A 14,784-nucleotide genomic window follows, 5' to 3' on the forward strand; every position below is an offset into this window, starting at 1 on the left:
GAACTGCCCAAAAAATTAGATTTTAAATTTTACACTTTAATTTTATAGAGTTTTCTCACATTAGGTACTGAGGCAAATTCATAAACATCATAATGATCAATTTATAATCACTTTTGATTGAATACCCAGAGAGATCCTTGACTGAAAATCCACAGAATTTGCCCAGTGGTCCGTGGTACTCATAACAATAGAAAATATCTTTGGGAAAATAAAATTATTATTATTTTCACCAAATACCTCAAGGATTTTGCAATTTTAAATCCTCATTCATAACATTGCAATAATTTAAAAATATGCAACTAGACTTGCAAACTCACCTTGAAGGCCTTTACCACTCCTAATATTTGCAGAGCACATTCGACCAGCTGCAAGGTAAAGCCTTAACATGTCTGGTGAACCACCAATCATTGCAACAAATGCTGCACAAGCAGTTCCAACCATGCTGTATGGTGTCGCTGACATTGCTAATCCTTGGGCAACACAGCAAGCTCTTGATATGCTGTGAAGATCAACATAGAATACTTTTAAGAAGTCTTGAAAAAATAACTAGGAGAAATTGGCTCCAGATATTGGGGGAGAAAAATAAGACTTGATTCATGCAGTGTGCTACGAATCCATTTAGGATGCAATTGATTTAATACAATCTGCAGGACACAACAAACACAAAGTAGTAGCTTGTTGGGCAATGTTTTGACAGGTTTTCCAATGCAATAGCTACAAGTTTGTAATCGTCTGTTTGGTGACGATAGATCAGAGAATGTTAGTGCTAGTAAAATAAGGAAATCATTCCACCTGGAGGAGAGAAGAAACTAAGAAAGGAAGAGAAAATAAAACCTTTAAATCCTCATAGCATAACAAACAAGCATGATTCACTCAATGGTGCACTGATCTTAAAAAATGAAATATGAATCCTCCATCTAGTGGATTTTTTTGGACCAAAAGGAGCAAGGCACACCACTCACTCCATAGAGTGGTAATGGAACCATTAATTATGCCACACCTAAAATTATGAAATTGGGCAATTTTTTATCAACATTGACTGCAGACAGATTATTAAAATAATAATGCTTTTATATGCAACATATCGTTCACAAGGAGGCGTAAGGAGGAGGAAAAATTAAAGCAAGAAGTCTGATACAGTCTAGTATGAGGGCTTTTCATCAAGTGGTCAGACTTGGTTTGTATCAAAAGTATTGGGAAAATAGTTAAAATTGATATATTGCTAAAATGCCTCAAAATTCTTCCAAGTACATCCCTGGAGAGCATCGACATACTTTTTCCCTCACAGGTTTTCCACGACTCAAAGGCTCCCTGGCAGGCAGAGGGTCCTTTAAGGGTGCACTTGCAAGGTTCTTTTTAAAGGCACTTAGGGTCTCGTGGTGGTGTCCTTTGAGGGAGGGAGGATTTCACTTTTATAGGGAATAGGAAATAGTCTGCTGGTGCTGAGTCTGGGGGACTGCAAGGGGGTTGGGGAATCATGGTGACGCCTTTGCAGAAGGTCTTTGAAAGCAGTCATTCGACTCTTTTCTTGGTTTCAGAGTTTAGTGATATTGGCGTGCACACTGCCTCTGCCTTATCAATGCCAATAATACGATCTGCAATCGCGCCCACAAACTTAATGAACTCTACAGGAAAAAATTGTCACCGATACTTTTTATGCAAACTTTGTAAATGTTTTATCCACATAGTTTATGGCTATGCAAAACTTGGTCTTTGAGGCAAGAGAATTAGTCTGTGTACATTGGAGGCTTTTGAGATATTGATGTGGGGAAGAATGTAGAAAATAGCATGGAGAAGGAAGAGCAGACAAACACTGAAGTTTTCAATAGTGTGAGCGAAATGAATACTTTGCTGGGGTAATCTGAAAAAGGCAAAGAGAGTGGGTGGATGGAGCAAATAGTGAAAGGTAGGGGTGGTACATTGATAGGGCCATGATGCACGTAGAAGGGAGGGCAGATTGCAGAGAAAGAGAGGTGGCTTTTTAGACATCATTAAGGCAGGCAGACATTTTGAAAAAAGGCAGAAAGAAACAGCATTCCCACAATACAGAGAAGCAAACTTTTGCTGACTTTAAAAGAATTACATAAAAAATATTTAACTTTCCTGACACAGTTTTAACTTTAAGGATTGTGAAAATCCTGGCGGCAACATTATCAACTGTTAAGAGAATAAATAAAATTACACCAATCATAGCCATAAATACCTGTCACTCTGTACACTTCCATGGCTGACAATTTGATCCACAATAAAAGCAGTGGCAGCATAAGTTGGTCGGGCTTGACGAAGATAGTAAAGAAAATCAATTTGTTCCTCTGCACTACTGGAACTTGTAGTCCCTTGTGAGAAGTTACGCAGAATATCTGCAGCATTTTCTTTTCTGGAATATAAAAAACAATAATAATTGTAGCTCACATAGGAATTTGCTAAAATTAATGAAAAATATGTGGTGGGGAGGCAAGGCTTCTGCGGTTGTCATCCCACAAAACCTTTGCAAGGGAAAACTGGCAGCAGCAGGAAAGAAGACGCAGGAGAAGGAGACCAAGTTGGTTAGAATAGGGACATGGAATGTTAGGACAATGATGGGGACAGGGAAATTGGAGAATGTTAAGCGAGAGATGGAAAGGGGAAATATAGATATTTTAAGTCTATGCGAGGTGAGATGGAAAGATAGCGGGGATTACTGGAGCGATAAGTGTAGAATAACATACAGCGGCAGGGGCCAGAGCCAACGAGGGGTTGCCATAGTATTAAATGAAGAGGTAGGAAGAAGCGCAGTCAACATAGATAAAAGAAGAACCGACCAACTTGGTTATTATTCAGGTATACATGCCACCAAGCAACCATAAGGAAGGAGAGGTCAATAGGATATACGATCAGTTAGAGGACATGATCGCGTGTGTTCCTGCAGGGAAACATCTGATAGTGATGGGGGATTGGAATGCCGACAGTAGGCGAAGTAAGAGATGGTGATGAGGTGGGGGACTATGGTTTAGGCATGAGGAATGACCGCGGGGAGAAAGCAGTTGAGTTCTGCAGGAGACAGGGGTTAGTCATCACCAACACTTGGTTTAGACACCATGAAAGATGGTAAATGCTAGGTGACTCAGAAAGGTATAAGCTAGGTTATATTCTGGTTAGACACAGGTTTAGGAGCAGTGTGATAAATTCGCACACAAATTACGCATCTCGGAAGTGTTTTGGACCAACACGGTCAAAGTGGTAGGGACGTAGGGAGAAGAATTGCGCCAGGCAAAGAGGCTTTCACAAGGAGGAAGGAGTTGATGACGGGGACGTTGAGTAAGGATATTAAGAAAAGACTCGTAAAAACTTTGATATGGAGCGGAGCTATGTACGGTGCGGAATTGTGGTCATTGAAGCAGGAGGATAGACGTAGACTGTAGGCTTTTGAAATGTGGGTGTGGAGAAGAATGGAGAAAGTGAAATGGACAGAGAAGAAAACAAATGAGGAAGTACTTGGTATGGTGGGCGAAGAGAAGGGTTTGTTGGGAGAAATCCTATGGAGGCAGGAAAAGTGGCTGAAGGGGGTATTGACTGGCAGCAGGATGTTGAAGACTGCAATTGAGGGGATAGTGTTAGGCAAACGAGGAAAGGGAAGGAACAGGATGGGGGTGTTGGACGGGATGAAGGGAGGAAGAAAGTACTCGGAGATGAAGAGGGACCTGATATAGACTAGGATGTTGTGTTTTGCTAGGGGTCACAAATTATTTAATTAGTAATTATGTCCATCCAAAAACCTACCTTAACCGGTAGATTACCTAATAATAATGTTGGAATTTGCTAAATATGTTGACTGTTTAATCTACTATATAAAAAATTTTAAATGGTGGCAGAATATTATGGTTGCATTTTTGAATCAGTGAATGCCCATAGAAATGAAATTGCACTAAAGAAACATTTAATACAACATTTGAATATCTAATTAAAAATTGGCAATATTTTCCACAAAATAAAATTTATAAATGGGACTGGTTTCAATGTAATTTCATCATTGTGAGGTAAAAGTTATCATGTGGAGTGCAGCATATATGCTGAAAAGCAAGTAAGGGGAAGGTAGGTACCTCCACCCTTCCGCTAACCCTCGCTTGGGCTTGCCCCTTGGAACCACAATAGATAAGTGATTCCAACCCTTAATCACCAGTTTACCCTTGTGCGCTCCTTTGCCCATTGATACCATGCCGATGGCCAGTCAATGACCGCAGGGGAAAACCCCCGACTTCACCCAATTTCTCTACGGCCCTAGGAGTTTGGTGCCGCTCCGTGGGAAACACCCCCAACGGGATATTCACCTCCATCCAGCTACCTCATTCTCTCCGGACTTTGCACCAGTTTACTTTGTCTTCCCCACCCCCTTCCCTTCCCACACACACACGTAGTTACCCATACAGCCTTCCCTCCCTCTTCCCCCATCTACCCTCCCCTTACTTGCTTTTCAGCATATATACTGCACTCCGCGTGACAACTGTTACCACACAATGATGCAGTTACATTTGAAACTGGTCACATTAATAAATTTTATTTTGTGGAAAATATTGCCAATTTTTAATTAATTATGATATTCCTCCATATCACACCTGAAACATCTCTTTTTATTTGGATATCAGATTGCAACCAATTAAAATTTGATTAAAAAATGCCATAGCATCCAAATTCAAGGTAGTAAACTAGGCTGACTGGAAATAATAATAAATCTTGGTCAAGTGCATGACATAGAACATGGTCAACAGGAGGTAAGAGGGAATACATAAAGACATTACTAAGCAGGACACTATATTGTTTAATGGAAATGTGTCTAATTGCAATTTGTCATCCAAAAATTCACCAGCACTGCACTTAAGGAGTAACAGCTTCTCTTGTCAAAGTTCAAAAAGTAGTTGCGGTGGACTTATTTTATGATCATGGGCAGTCTGTCACAAATAACTGAGGCTGAGTGATCAGATCCTTTCTTAAATAAATTGAGTGGTACAACAGCCAAAATCTATTTTCTGGGTTAAATAACCATGAGATAAGATCTATTTCACCAACAAATTTTTTTCCTTCTTTATTTTATGGATTTTATTGATTGCAAAATAATTTCAGCTGTTACAATTATGTAATTAATGACCCATGACACTTCTACTGGATGAATGGACTTCAGGCAGGTCTATTAAAAAGAGAAGAAAAATAAATCACAGATTCCTCATTTGTATTCTCTCCTAACTGCCGCGATTCTGCCTGACCTGAAATGGATATTCATGTGATGTTTTTAGGCGTAAGCCTGTTAGTAAATAAAGGAAATAGGTTTATTGGTGAAATTAGCAACAATACTCTGCCACCTAGGATTCAATCACCTTAATTTTGATTGTATTAAACGCAACTGGGATAACATTTATTCAATGTTCATGAGTTATTCATTGTAATTTAGAATAGGGATGATTATTGATATGGAAAATGAAATACAACAACACTCCTATTGATTAACTTCAGTAATTCCACACTGCCGGGAATTGGGAACATTGAATTTTGAGGAGGCAAATGCTAATCATACCCAGTACGACTGTATCCGCCAAGAAGAATGTGCGAGGCTGGTAGCTGTCCATGCAACAGATCATGCACGCCCACACCGCAAGTGATTTTATCTTGAGAGCAAATTGGAGGCCACGATGCTGGAGGATATTTGCCAAGTCTTTCTTTAATGTCGGACCATGAACTCCGAGGGACTTGAACACCCCATGTCCTCCTTTCATCCTTCGGGTCTAACACAGCATTTGGCATTGGTGGCACTTTGAAATACGCAATTAAATCATCAATGGTGTTTCCTGAAAGAAGGATTATGATGTTAAGCACAGAGAAACACACAAAAATACAGATTGTACAGGTGTACAGATTTGCACACCTAAAAACAAAACCTAGTCGTGCTTAACCTAACTTCTGCATTTACTTGGAGTGAGTTCAAAGCAACAAAGTGGACCAAGTAATAAAAAAATATCAACGAAACACACAGATGCTTATGCAACATTTTATATCAGACAAAAGTTGCAACAGTAAAAATGATTCACCCAGACCGGGATCCATTTTCAACTCCCAGTCAGCGTAAGTAATTTTTACACTTCAAAATTGCTCCGTTTTAATGCAAATTAGTAGATGACTCCATTAAAAGTTATGGTCGTGGCATATCCCGGAGCTCTTTAAATAAAACAAATGCAGTGGTTTCTAATGTCAATATAAATTTAATGGAATAAGATACTGGTAATGACAAACCATGATGAGGCAGACAAATGGAGAGAACTTCTGGAAAGGCATTATCAATGCAAATATTGAACAACTGTTTTAGGGCTGCTGCAGATATATTTGAATGGAATCCTTCGCTGGACGCATTCATCCAGCTGTCAGTCAAAAATGGCAGTAAACCAGCTCTAGAGAACCGGCGCAACATTTTCCAACCAACCTCTGAAGTCGAGCAAATCCCATGCCTGAAGAACCAAAAGAAAAAACAAAGCGTAATGATTAATGGTGCGCTCAGGCATCATTTATAAATAGGTCCATGTGTACATGGAGCCGTGGCGACACCAAGATCACCACATTATTTATAGCTTTGCAGGATTGGCAGTACTAGCTAAAAGCTTCATTGAGCAGAAATTTAAACATCATTTAACAAGCAAAACCTCAGGGAAAATTTTCTATGGCATGATCTTGTTATTTCGATGGGTCGGTTGACGAAAACCTATAACAAAAAGTGATTTACCTATACATTTATTTTATTTTAAGCCAAAGAGCCAGAAAACTAGCACTGTGTAAGTCAAATTTAATGCTACAAGGCACAATATTGGCTTCAAAAAATAATTTTATTCCAGGGAAGTGGACCATTTCGAAAAGGGTCTGCTCTCGTCTCGTAAAGGAGTGACCAAAAATTTATTGTGTAGCATCGATATGTAGACGATGTGTTTAGCGCGTGGGTAGGTTCCAAAAGGCAACTTGAAATGTTTCTATCTTATCTAAATTCACTGAATCACAATATAGAATATGAAACTGCCCCAAACTTCCGTGATTTAAATATTTCAATAATGAACAACCACCTAGAGTTCTCATCTTTCAAAAAATTCTTACACTGGCCACGTGATTCACTTTAACTCAAGGCATTGTTTCTCCCAAAAGTTATTCGCTTTTCACTCCATGATTCACAGGTTAGTGTAGTGATAGTTCCCATGCAAAAAACTAATTTGGAAAAAGAATTAGCCGCAATAAAACAATAGCTAGAAACAGCGGATATAATGAGCGACTCATTAATAAATTGCATTTTAAAAAACTTAATCAACTCGCAGTCAGAGACATTTATAAATCCCAACTGCCACAAGACTCTAATGCCAAATGGCGTAGAATCCTATATCTGGATCAAATTACTATGAGAATTTGCAAAAAACTGCCGAAATATAAATTTAAATTAGCCTACTATAATAAATTGAGCCTCAGGAACCTACTTTCGCACACAAAAGACAGAATTCCATAAAGTGAATAAATAGGAGTGTTTAAGTTAAGATGTGAGTGTGACGCAGTGTATGTACGTTGGACAAACAGGAAGGAAATGTCAAGAAGGGGTGAAGGAGCACCAAGCCTGCGTGAAGAACACCAAGTCAACGTCACATTTTGCAAAACATTTATTGGAATACGTATAACCACGGTAGTGACTTAAATTTGAAATTTAACATGCAGATAAGAAATGACTTAGACCAGACGCTTTAGGGCAGCTTGAAATTTTTAAAAGTGTACGTTCCAAAGAGAATATTGTTAATGACCTTTTGTGCACCTCCCACTCCCCCCTCCTAAACTCACCACTTCTCGAGACCTACGCTGATGAGGGCAAGAACCCCTCTACTTCCCCTCCACCCTCCCTTGACCACAGAGAAGGGCTTTGCATTCATGTCCATGAACCGTTTAAAACCCGCCCAATTTCCTCTGCCATCAGGAGGAGTGCTCCCCATTTAAAGCCTCCTGCTTTCTACCCTTCCCTCCCCTCACCCACCCTTTCACCTCCCTGCCCCCACCCGAGTGGAGTAAATATTGATGGATGTCTGTGAGAGTTGTCACCTGAAGGTGGCGTTGAACGTCGAAACCCAGGTCGTATCGTAAAAAGTTTTCCGTAGAATCACAAAATCACTATTTTTCCATTTCCAACATGAATCGAATCCATAAACTGCCAAGCAAACATCTGACATCCCCTGCACTTAACGATGAGCAGGCCAACATGAATATTTAATTGAAAATACAGATTTTTTTAAAATTGGGTATCACATTATGTAACGGGTTGCTGTAGTCAGATGGGTAGTGTATTGGCCTACAAACCAGAAGGCCTAGGTTCGATTTGCAGACAGGCCTCTGGGCATCCTAAGTTTCACCAACCCTGGATGATTTTCCAGGTACAAAATCAACCTGGGAAACCATAGGCAACAAAGAGAATGGAACTGGCCACCACCTTATTAACCCGTTGATGCCCAGAAGTTGACACACTAATTAGTTCGGTGAAAGGTGAGCTCCACTCACACCTACAAAACTTACATTTGTGTTGATAACTATGGTTTATGGTTTTAAATGGTATACTCTCACAAGCAAAGTGACATTCAACATCTCTATCTACTTTCTATGTTACAGCTTTAAAGCTGAACTATACACACAATCTAAGAATCTTTTACGTACACTATTATATGGAGTAATTTCCATTTCTCTCGAGTGTGTGGAGAGATGTGATAGCACTGGTGGACACTCCTGACAGTACCCACTGCTTTGATTTACTTGTTTAGGGCACGTGATGGTAATACAGGTGATTAATTTATAACAATTTCCGAGGTCAGAATAACTCATCACCGGAGCTAACACATCAACGTATTTGAGCAATTTGACTGATTTCCCACACGCCCCTAAATCCTTCATGCATAATATATGTAAAATGCACGTTCAGACACAAATGTTACAGAGTTAATGCGAAAACAGAGCAAGGAAACTACTTACTGACAAAGGCAATCTAAAATTTCATCTTTCATTTCAGGTATTGCATCTTCTAATACAACTGAGTCTACCATTTCCTGGGTTATGCCAAATGCAATGGCACGCTCTTGGCTAAGTTCCTTCGATACTATTGATTCACTTGTAAAGGTCTCACCACAATCCTTCACCATTTTGCACTTTCCATAAACATTGGCTATCCATCTTGAAATTGTTGATACGTCATTCCTACAGACTAAAATTTTCCAGGCGATTTCTGGTTTCACAAATGAGTCGTAGTTATTCACTGAAAAAAGAAAATTATATTAGCTTAGCATGATAATAAACGCATTCTTTCGATATCCAATAATTTCTTTAGACTAAAATATTTATCTTAGATATTTTTGCAATGCATTACAATGTTTAAGTAATTTAAAAGCCACTAACCATGAGTGTTAAGAAATATATCTGCCCAAACTACATTCTGCCAATTAGGAACGTTACTCATCACCAATGAGATGGGAAGATTAGTGTGTCCGCAATCGTAGGTAGATGATCCAGAGCTCAGCAATTCACTTCAAGAGGAAGGACTTTAAATCATTGAACTTTCAAGCATAAAGGGAATAAATTCAAAAATTACTAAACTTACCTATTAGGCTTATAGTAGTTTATAGAACTTAATGCACTCTCTACTAATCTCAAAAATTTCCAAGCATCTATCTCATCATCATCGACTGCATTTTTCTTGGTTAAGTGTTCTATTAAATAATCACGGGCGATGACATCGCTGGTATTCAGGCACATTTCCTTCATTTTATCGATTGAATTGTAGCCCTGTAAAATAATGCCACCAATCAAAAAGTAATGAAAATGGAAAGATCCTTTATAATGACCACAGAACACACCAAGAGCCCAAGAACTAACCGCCTTTAAAAATATATCTTCAGCCACATCTACATCTCCTACTTTAATGTAATCATAAACCCATTGAGTGATAACTCTATCAAAATACATTTCACATTCTGACTGGCTTTGTCCAAGTGCTTTGATGAAAAATGCTTTACCAAGCATGACATTTCGATTCATCACAGACTCACGTACAACAGCTTCTTTTTCCAAATGTTGCCATTTAGACCACATCTGTCTGCTCTGAGGCGAAAGATACCTGTACGGTAGTTTTTCTCGGTCAGAAACCGAGGTTTGCTCTTTTGTAAGGGATGCATTCTGATGATTTTGAGAGTCTAGTTCTGTGGCCTCGGTCGCTTCGGCAACTTCCACCGAAGACCACACGGAAAACCGTTTCAACGGACTTCCACTCATGATTTGGATTGATTATTACTAGTTTGACAAAAAAGGCATTATAAAAATTATATTTTTCATCACATACAACGAGCACAACTTAATCTTCCGGAATATGAGTAATGATCACGCGCCTGTGCCCTATACATTTATTTGGAGCAAATTACTGAGTCAATTTTAGTGATGAAATCATTTCTGCTGCTGAAAATATTCAATTCTATAAATACATAAGGTAAAATTAACAAAAACTTGCCGCTCGTTATGTTACAAATGTATGCAGTATTTACATTGTCACCGAATTTCGTAAGTCACTACGTTTTATGACAAGTAGTTATCGTAGTTCTTATCACTGTCGCTGTATGCGCTGTAGCCGAGAATGACCGCCAAGTTGACTGATTTAATTTGAATTCATATTATTATTAGGTAATCTACCGGTTAAGGTAGGTTTTTGGATGGACACAGCTCATAAATAAATATTTTCTGACTTCTAGCGAAACATCTACATCAGGTCCCTCTTCATCTGTGAGTACTTTCTTCCTCCCTTCATCCTGTCCAACAACACTACCCTATTCCTTCCCTTTCCTCTTTTGCCTAACATTCTCCCCTCTTTTACAGTCTTCAACATCCCCTTGCTGGTCAATACCCCCTTCATCCACTTTTCCTGCCTCCATAGGATTTCTCCCAACAAACCCCTCTCTTCGCCCACCATACAAAGTTCTTCCTCATTTGTTTTCTTCTCTGTCCATTTCACCTTCTCCATTCTTCTCCACACCCACATTTCAAAAGCCTACAGTCTACGTCTATCCTCCAGCTTCAATGGCCACGTTTCCGCGCCGTAAATAGCTACGCTCCATACCAAAGTTTTTATGAGTCTTTTCTTAATATCCTTGCTCAACGTCCCTGTCATCAACTCCCTCCTCCTTGTTCAAGCCTCTTTGCCTAGCGCAATTCTTCTCCTTACGTCCCTACCACTTAGACCGTGTTGGTCCAAAACACTACCGAGGTACGTAAACTGTTCTACCTGCTCTAGTTTTTGCCCTCTTATTTTAATGTTAAGCTTAGCCTTTTCCTTTCTAGAAAATCGCATAACCTTTGTTTTATCAATATTGATTCTCATCCCATACCTGTCGCACTGAATTTCCAATTCACTCACCAGTGCTTGCAATCCCTTGGCTGACTGACAAACTAAAGCTTGGTCATCAGCAAACCTAACTGATTTTACGAATTCCCCGCCCACTTTCATTCCTACCTTCAGTTCTTCCAATACCTCTTTAATCATTTCCTCTGCATACAGATTGAACAGCAACGGTGATAATGGGCAACCCTGTCTTACACCTCTTTTTAACACTGCCCAACAGGACTACCCATTCCCCACCCACACCTGAGCAGTCTGAGACATGTACAGGTTGCGGATAAGCCTCCTTTCCCTCCAATCTATGCCTATTTTCTACAATATACTCATTAGTTTTTCCCAATTCACTCTATCAAATGCTTTTTCAAAATCTACGAAAAAGGCAAATACCTCCTGGTTGTATTCCATATTCCTCTCGATTAATAATCTCATTACTGCAATGACATCATGCGTACCTCTCCCCTTCCAAAATCCAAACTGATCATCTCCTAACTAACATTTGTCCTACTTTCAATCCTTTTCCTTATGATCCTGAGAACAACTTTAGCTGCGTGGGATATCAAACTTATTGCCCTGTATTCCTCACATGATGTAGCCTTTGCCTTTTTCGGAATAGGAACTAAAACTGATCTTGCGAAGTCTTCTGGCCAGATTCCCTCCTCATAGATACTACGAATCAGCCCATATAGATCTTCCTCCCACATTTTCCTAAACATTTCAATAGTTCCGCGGGAATGTTATCCACCCCATGGCCTTATTTGGTTTCATCTCCCTTAATGCCCTTTCTATCTCATCGTCGAGTATGCCTGGACCTAAGCTATCTTCCTCTACGTCATTTTCCTTTTCTATGTCTAACTTTATGGAAGGAATATTTAGAAGAACTGTATACTAAAGAGCTTAGACCAACTAAGTCACAACAAATCCTATGGAGGCAGGAGAAGTGGATGAAGGGGGTATTGACCGGCAGTGGGATGTTGAAGACTGTAATTGAGGGGAGAATGTTAGGCAAACTAGGAAAGGGAAGGAACAGGATGGGGATGTTGGATGGGATGAAGGGTGGAAGAAAGTACTCAGAGATGAAGAGGGACCTGTTATAGAGTAGGATGATGGATTTTGTGTTTTGTTGGGAGTAATAAAATGTTTGTTTGGTATTTGTGTCCATCCGAAAACCTACCTTAACCGGTAGATTACCTTTAAAAAAATGTCTAACTTTGTTGGTCTAAGTTCTTTTCTATATATTTCTTCCATATATTCCTTCCATCTCTCTTGGATCTTTCCTGTGTCAACTATTACCTTACCCGCCTTATCTCTAACTGTTAGCATACCTCTTCCTTTCTTACTTCCCGATAATGATTAACTTTGCTGTACAGCGCACCGATTTCACCCTTCCTCTGCAGACTTTCCATATCCTCGAACTGCGTCTTCCACCATGCTTCTTTTGCTTTATTTGTTGCCCGCTTCAATTTATTGTTTAATTCTTTGAACTTCATTTAGCTTAACTCTGTATTTACATTCTTCCATTTTCTCCGTTTATCCATCCTTGTAATCATCTCATCCGTGATCCATGGTTTCCAGGCCCTTAGCGTTAACGGTTCCAATTGTCTCTTTTGCGGCTTTCGATAACCCTTTCTTGATACTTTTCCATTTTCCTCCGATAGTACTTGGAAGAAGGGACCAATTGATCTCATTTTCGCCCAAATAAAGACCTCTATCTATCTATCTATTTAGCTCTTTGCCATCCTCCATGATTTCCTTCACCGCTTGTTTGCGCTCCTTCCTTTTCAAACCATTTAATGCTTCTACATTCCGCTTTCTAACCCGCCGTCCCTGCCATATGTTTTTGAAACGAACGCTACATTTCATAACAACTAAACTGAGGTCAGAGTCTGCATCCGCTCCCAGAAAGCTGTGCGAATTAATCACACTGCTCCTAAACCTGTGTCTAACCAGAATATAACCTAGCTGATAGCGTTCTGAGTCACCTGGCATTTTCCATGTATACCTGCGTCTTTTGTGGTGTCTAAACCAAGTGTTGGTGATGACTTACCCCTTTCTCCTGTAGAACTCAACTGCTTTCTCCCCGCGGTCATTCCTCATGCCTAATCCCTAGTCCCCGACCTCGTCACCATCTCTTCCTTCGCCTACCGTCGCATTCCAATCCCCCATCACTATCAAATGTTTCCCTGCAGGAACACACGCCATCATGTCCTCTAACTGATCGTATATCTTATCGACCTCTTCTTCCTTATGGTTGCTCGGTGGCATGTATACCTGAATTATAACTAAGTTGGTCGGTTCTTCTTTTATCTATGTTGACTGCGCTTCTTCCTACCTCTTCATTTAATACCATGGCAACCCCTCGTTGGCTCTGGCCCCCGCCGCTGTATATTATTCTACACTTATCACTCCAGTAATCCCCGCTATCTTTCCATCTCACCTAGCATAGACCTAAAATATCTATATTTCATCTTTCCATCTCTCGCTTAACATTCTCCAATTTCCCTGTCCTCATCATTGTCCTAACATTCCACGTCCCTATTCTAACTAATGTGGTCTTCTTCTCCTTCGTCTTCTGTCCTGCTGCTGCTGGTTTTCCCTTGCAAGGGTTTCGTGGGATGACGACCGCGGAAGCCTTGCCTCCCCCGCTGCCGGGCACGACACACGGCCGATTGGGCCGTGCCCCGTAGTTGCCAGGACTCAAAATCTCTGTATTGTCCATTATGTAAATCTTGGGAATGATAATTGAGGTGGTTTCCAGTTTACTTACTCAATAGTGTTTTTAACGTGACACCATCACTTACTGGCCGCCCCACTGGGGTCAGACGCCATTGCAGCCGCCTCACTGAGGAACAGACGCTGCGTGGACTACCTTTTGTCTGGCTCCTAACCTTCGACCTATCTGGCATGGGTGACCCTACCAGGAGCAATAATTATACTCCCGCCAGCACAGCTCTAGGGGTTATCGGAATGCACAAGCACTTCCACCAGGTCAAGGTTGTAGTCCGGGGAGGGTGAATTAATAGAATTTGAGAGAAATTTTAAAAGGATGACGGATTGCTTAATATTCCAAAATAGGATTTTATCATCTCCACATATCTTTCTTTTCTGAACTTAAATGATGCATTGTAGTTATAAACAATTCTATATGGTTATTACACTTGAACAAAAATTTTTATCATTTAATGAATGTCATTCACAGGCTTCACATATGGGACATACATACTACAGTTGAAATCATCTATGAATGTGGGATTTCATGTCCTACATCTGAAATTGGCGAACCACTCGACAATATTCGTGAAACTAGTGAATTAGTGTTCCTTCAACTTTGTGGATTGCTGTGCTTGATATCGTATACTATTTCCATCTTAATACAATGT

At 40.0% G+C, this 14,784-nt stretch overlaps 1 protein-coding gene across 2 annotated transcripts in view; it reads right to left on the reverse strand.

Annotated features, from left to right (window-relative positions):
* The window catches only part of LOC139695700 (spatacsin), a 65,626-nt gene extending 55,088 nt beyond the window's left edge, over positions 1-10,538 (reverse strand). The window contains exons 1-8 of one of the 2 annotated variants that reach the window (XM_071594481.1): positions 9,898-10,538; positions 9,623-9,807; positions 9,421-9,548; positions 9,001-9,280; positions 6,259-6,470; positions 5,546-5,816; positions 2,204-2,377; positions 318-499 (exon numbers count right to left, since the gene is read on the reverse strand). In XM_071594481.1, coding sequence (XP_071450582.1) covers positions 318-499; positions 2,204-2,377; positions 5,546-5,816; positions 6,259-6,470; positions 9,001-9,280; positions 9,421-9,548; positions 9,623-9,807; positions 9,898-10,293 — 1,828 coding nt within the window. In that variant the 5' untranslated portion in view covers positions 10,294-10,538. Of the gene's footprint in view, positions 1-317; positions 500-2,203; positions 2,378-5,545; positions 5,817-6,258; positions 6,471-9,000; positions 9,281-9,420; positions 9,564-9,622; positions 9,808-9,897 lie in introns of those variants that run through there. The other variant, XM_071594482.1, reaches the window with a different exon arrangement.
* Between the last annotated feature and the right edge of the window lie 4,246 nt (positions 10,539-14,784).

This window comes from Hetaerina americana, unplaced genomic scaffold (assembly GCF_022747635.1).
Source record: "Hetaerina americana unplaced genomic scaffold, ioHetAmer1.1.p SCAF_62, whole genome shotgun sequence".
Taxonomy (NCBI): Eukaryota; Metazoa; Arthropoda; class Insecta; order Odonata; family Calopterygidae; genus Hetaerina; species Hetaerina americana.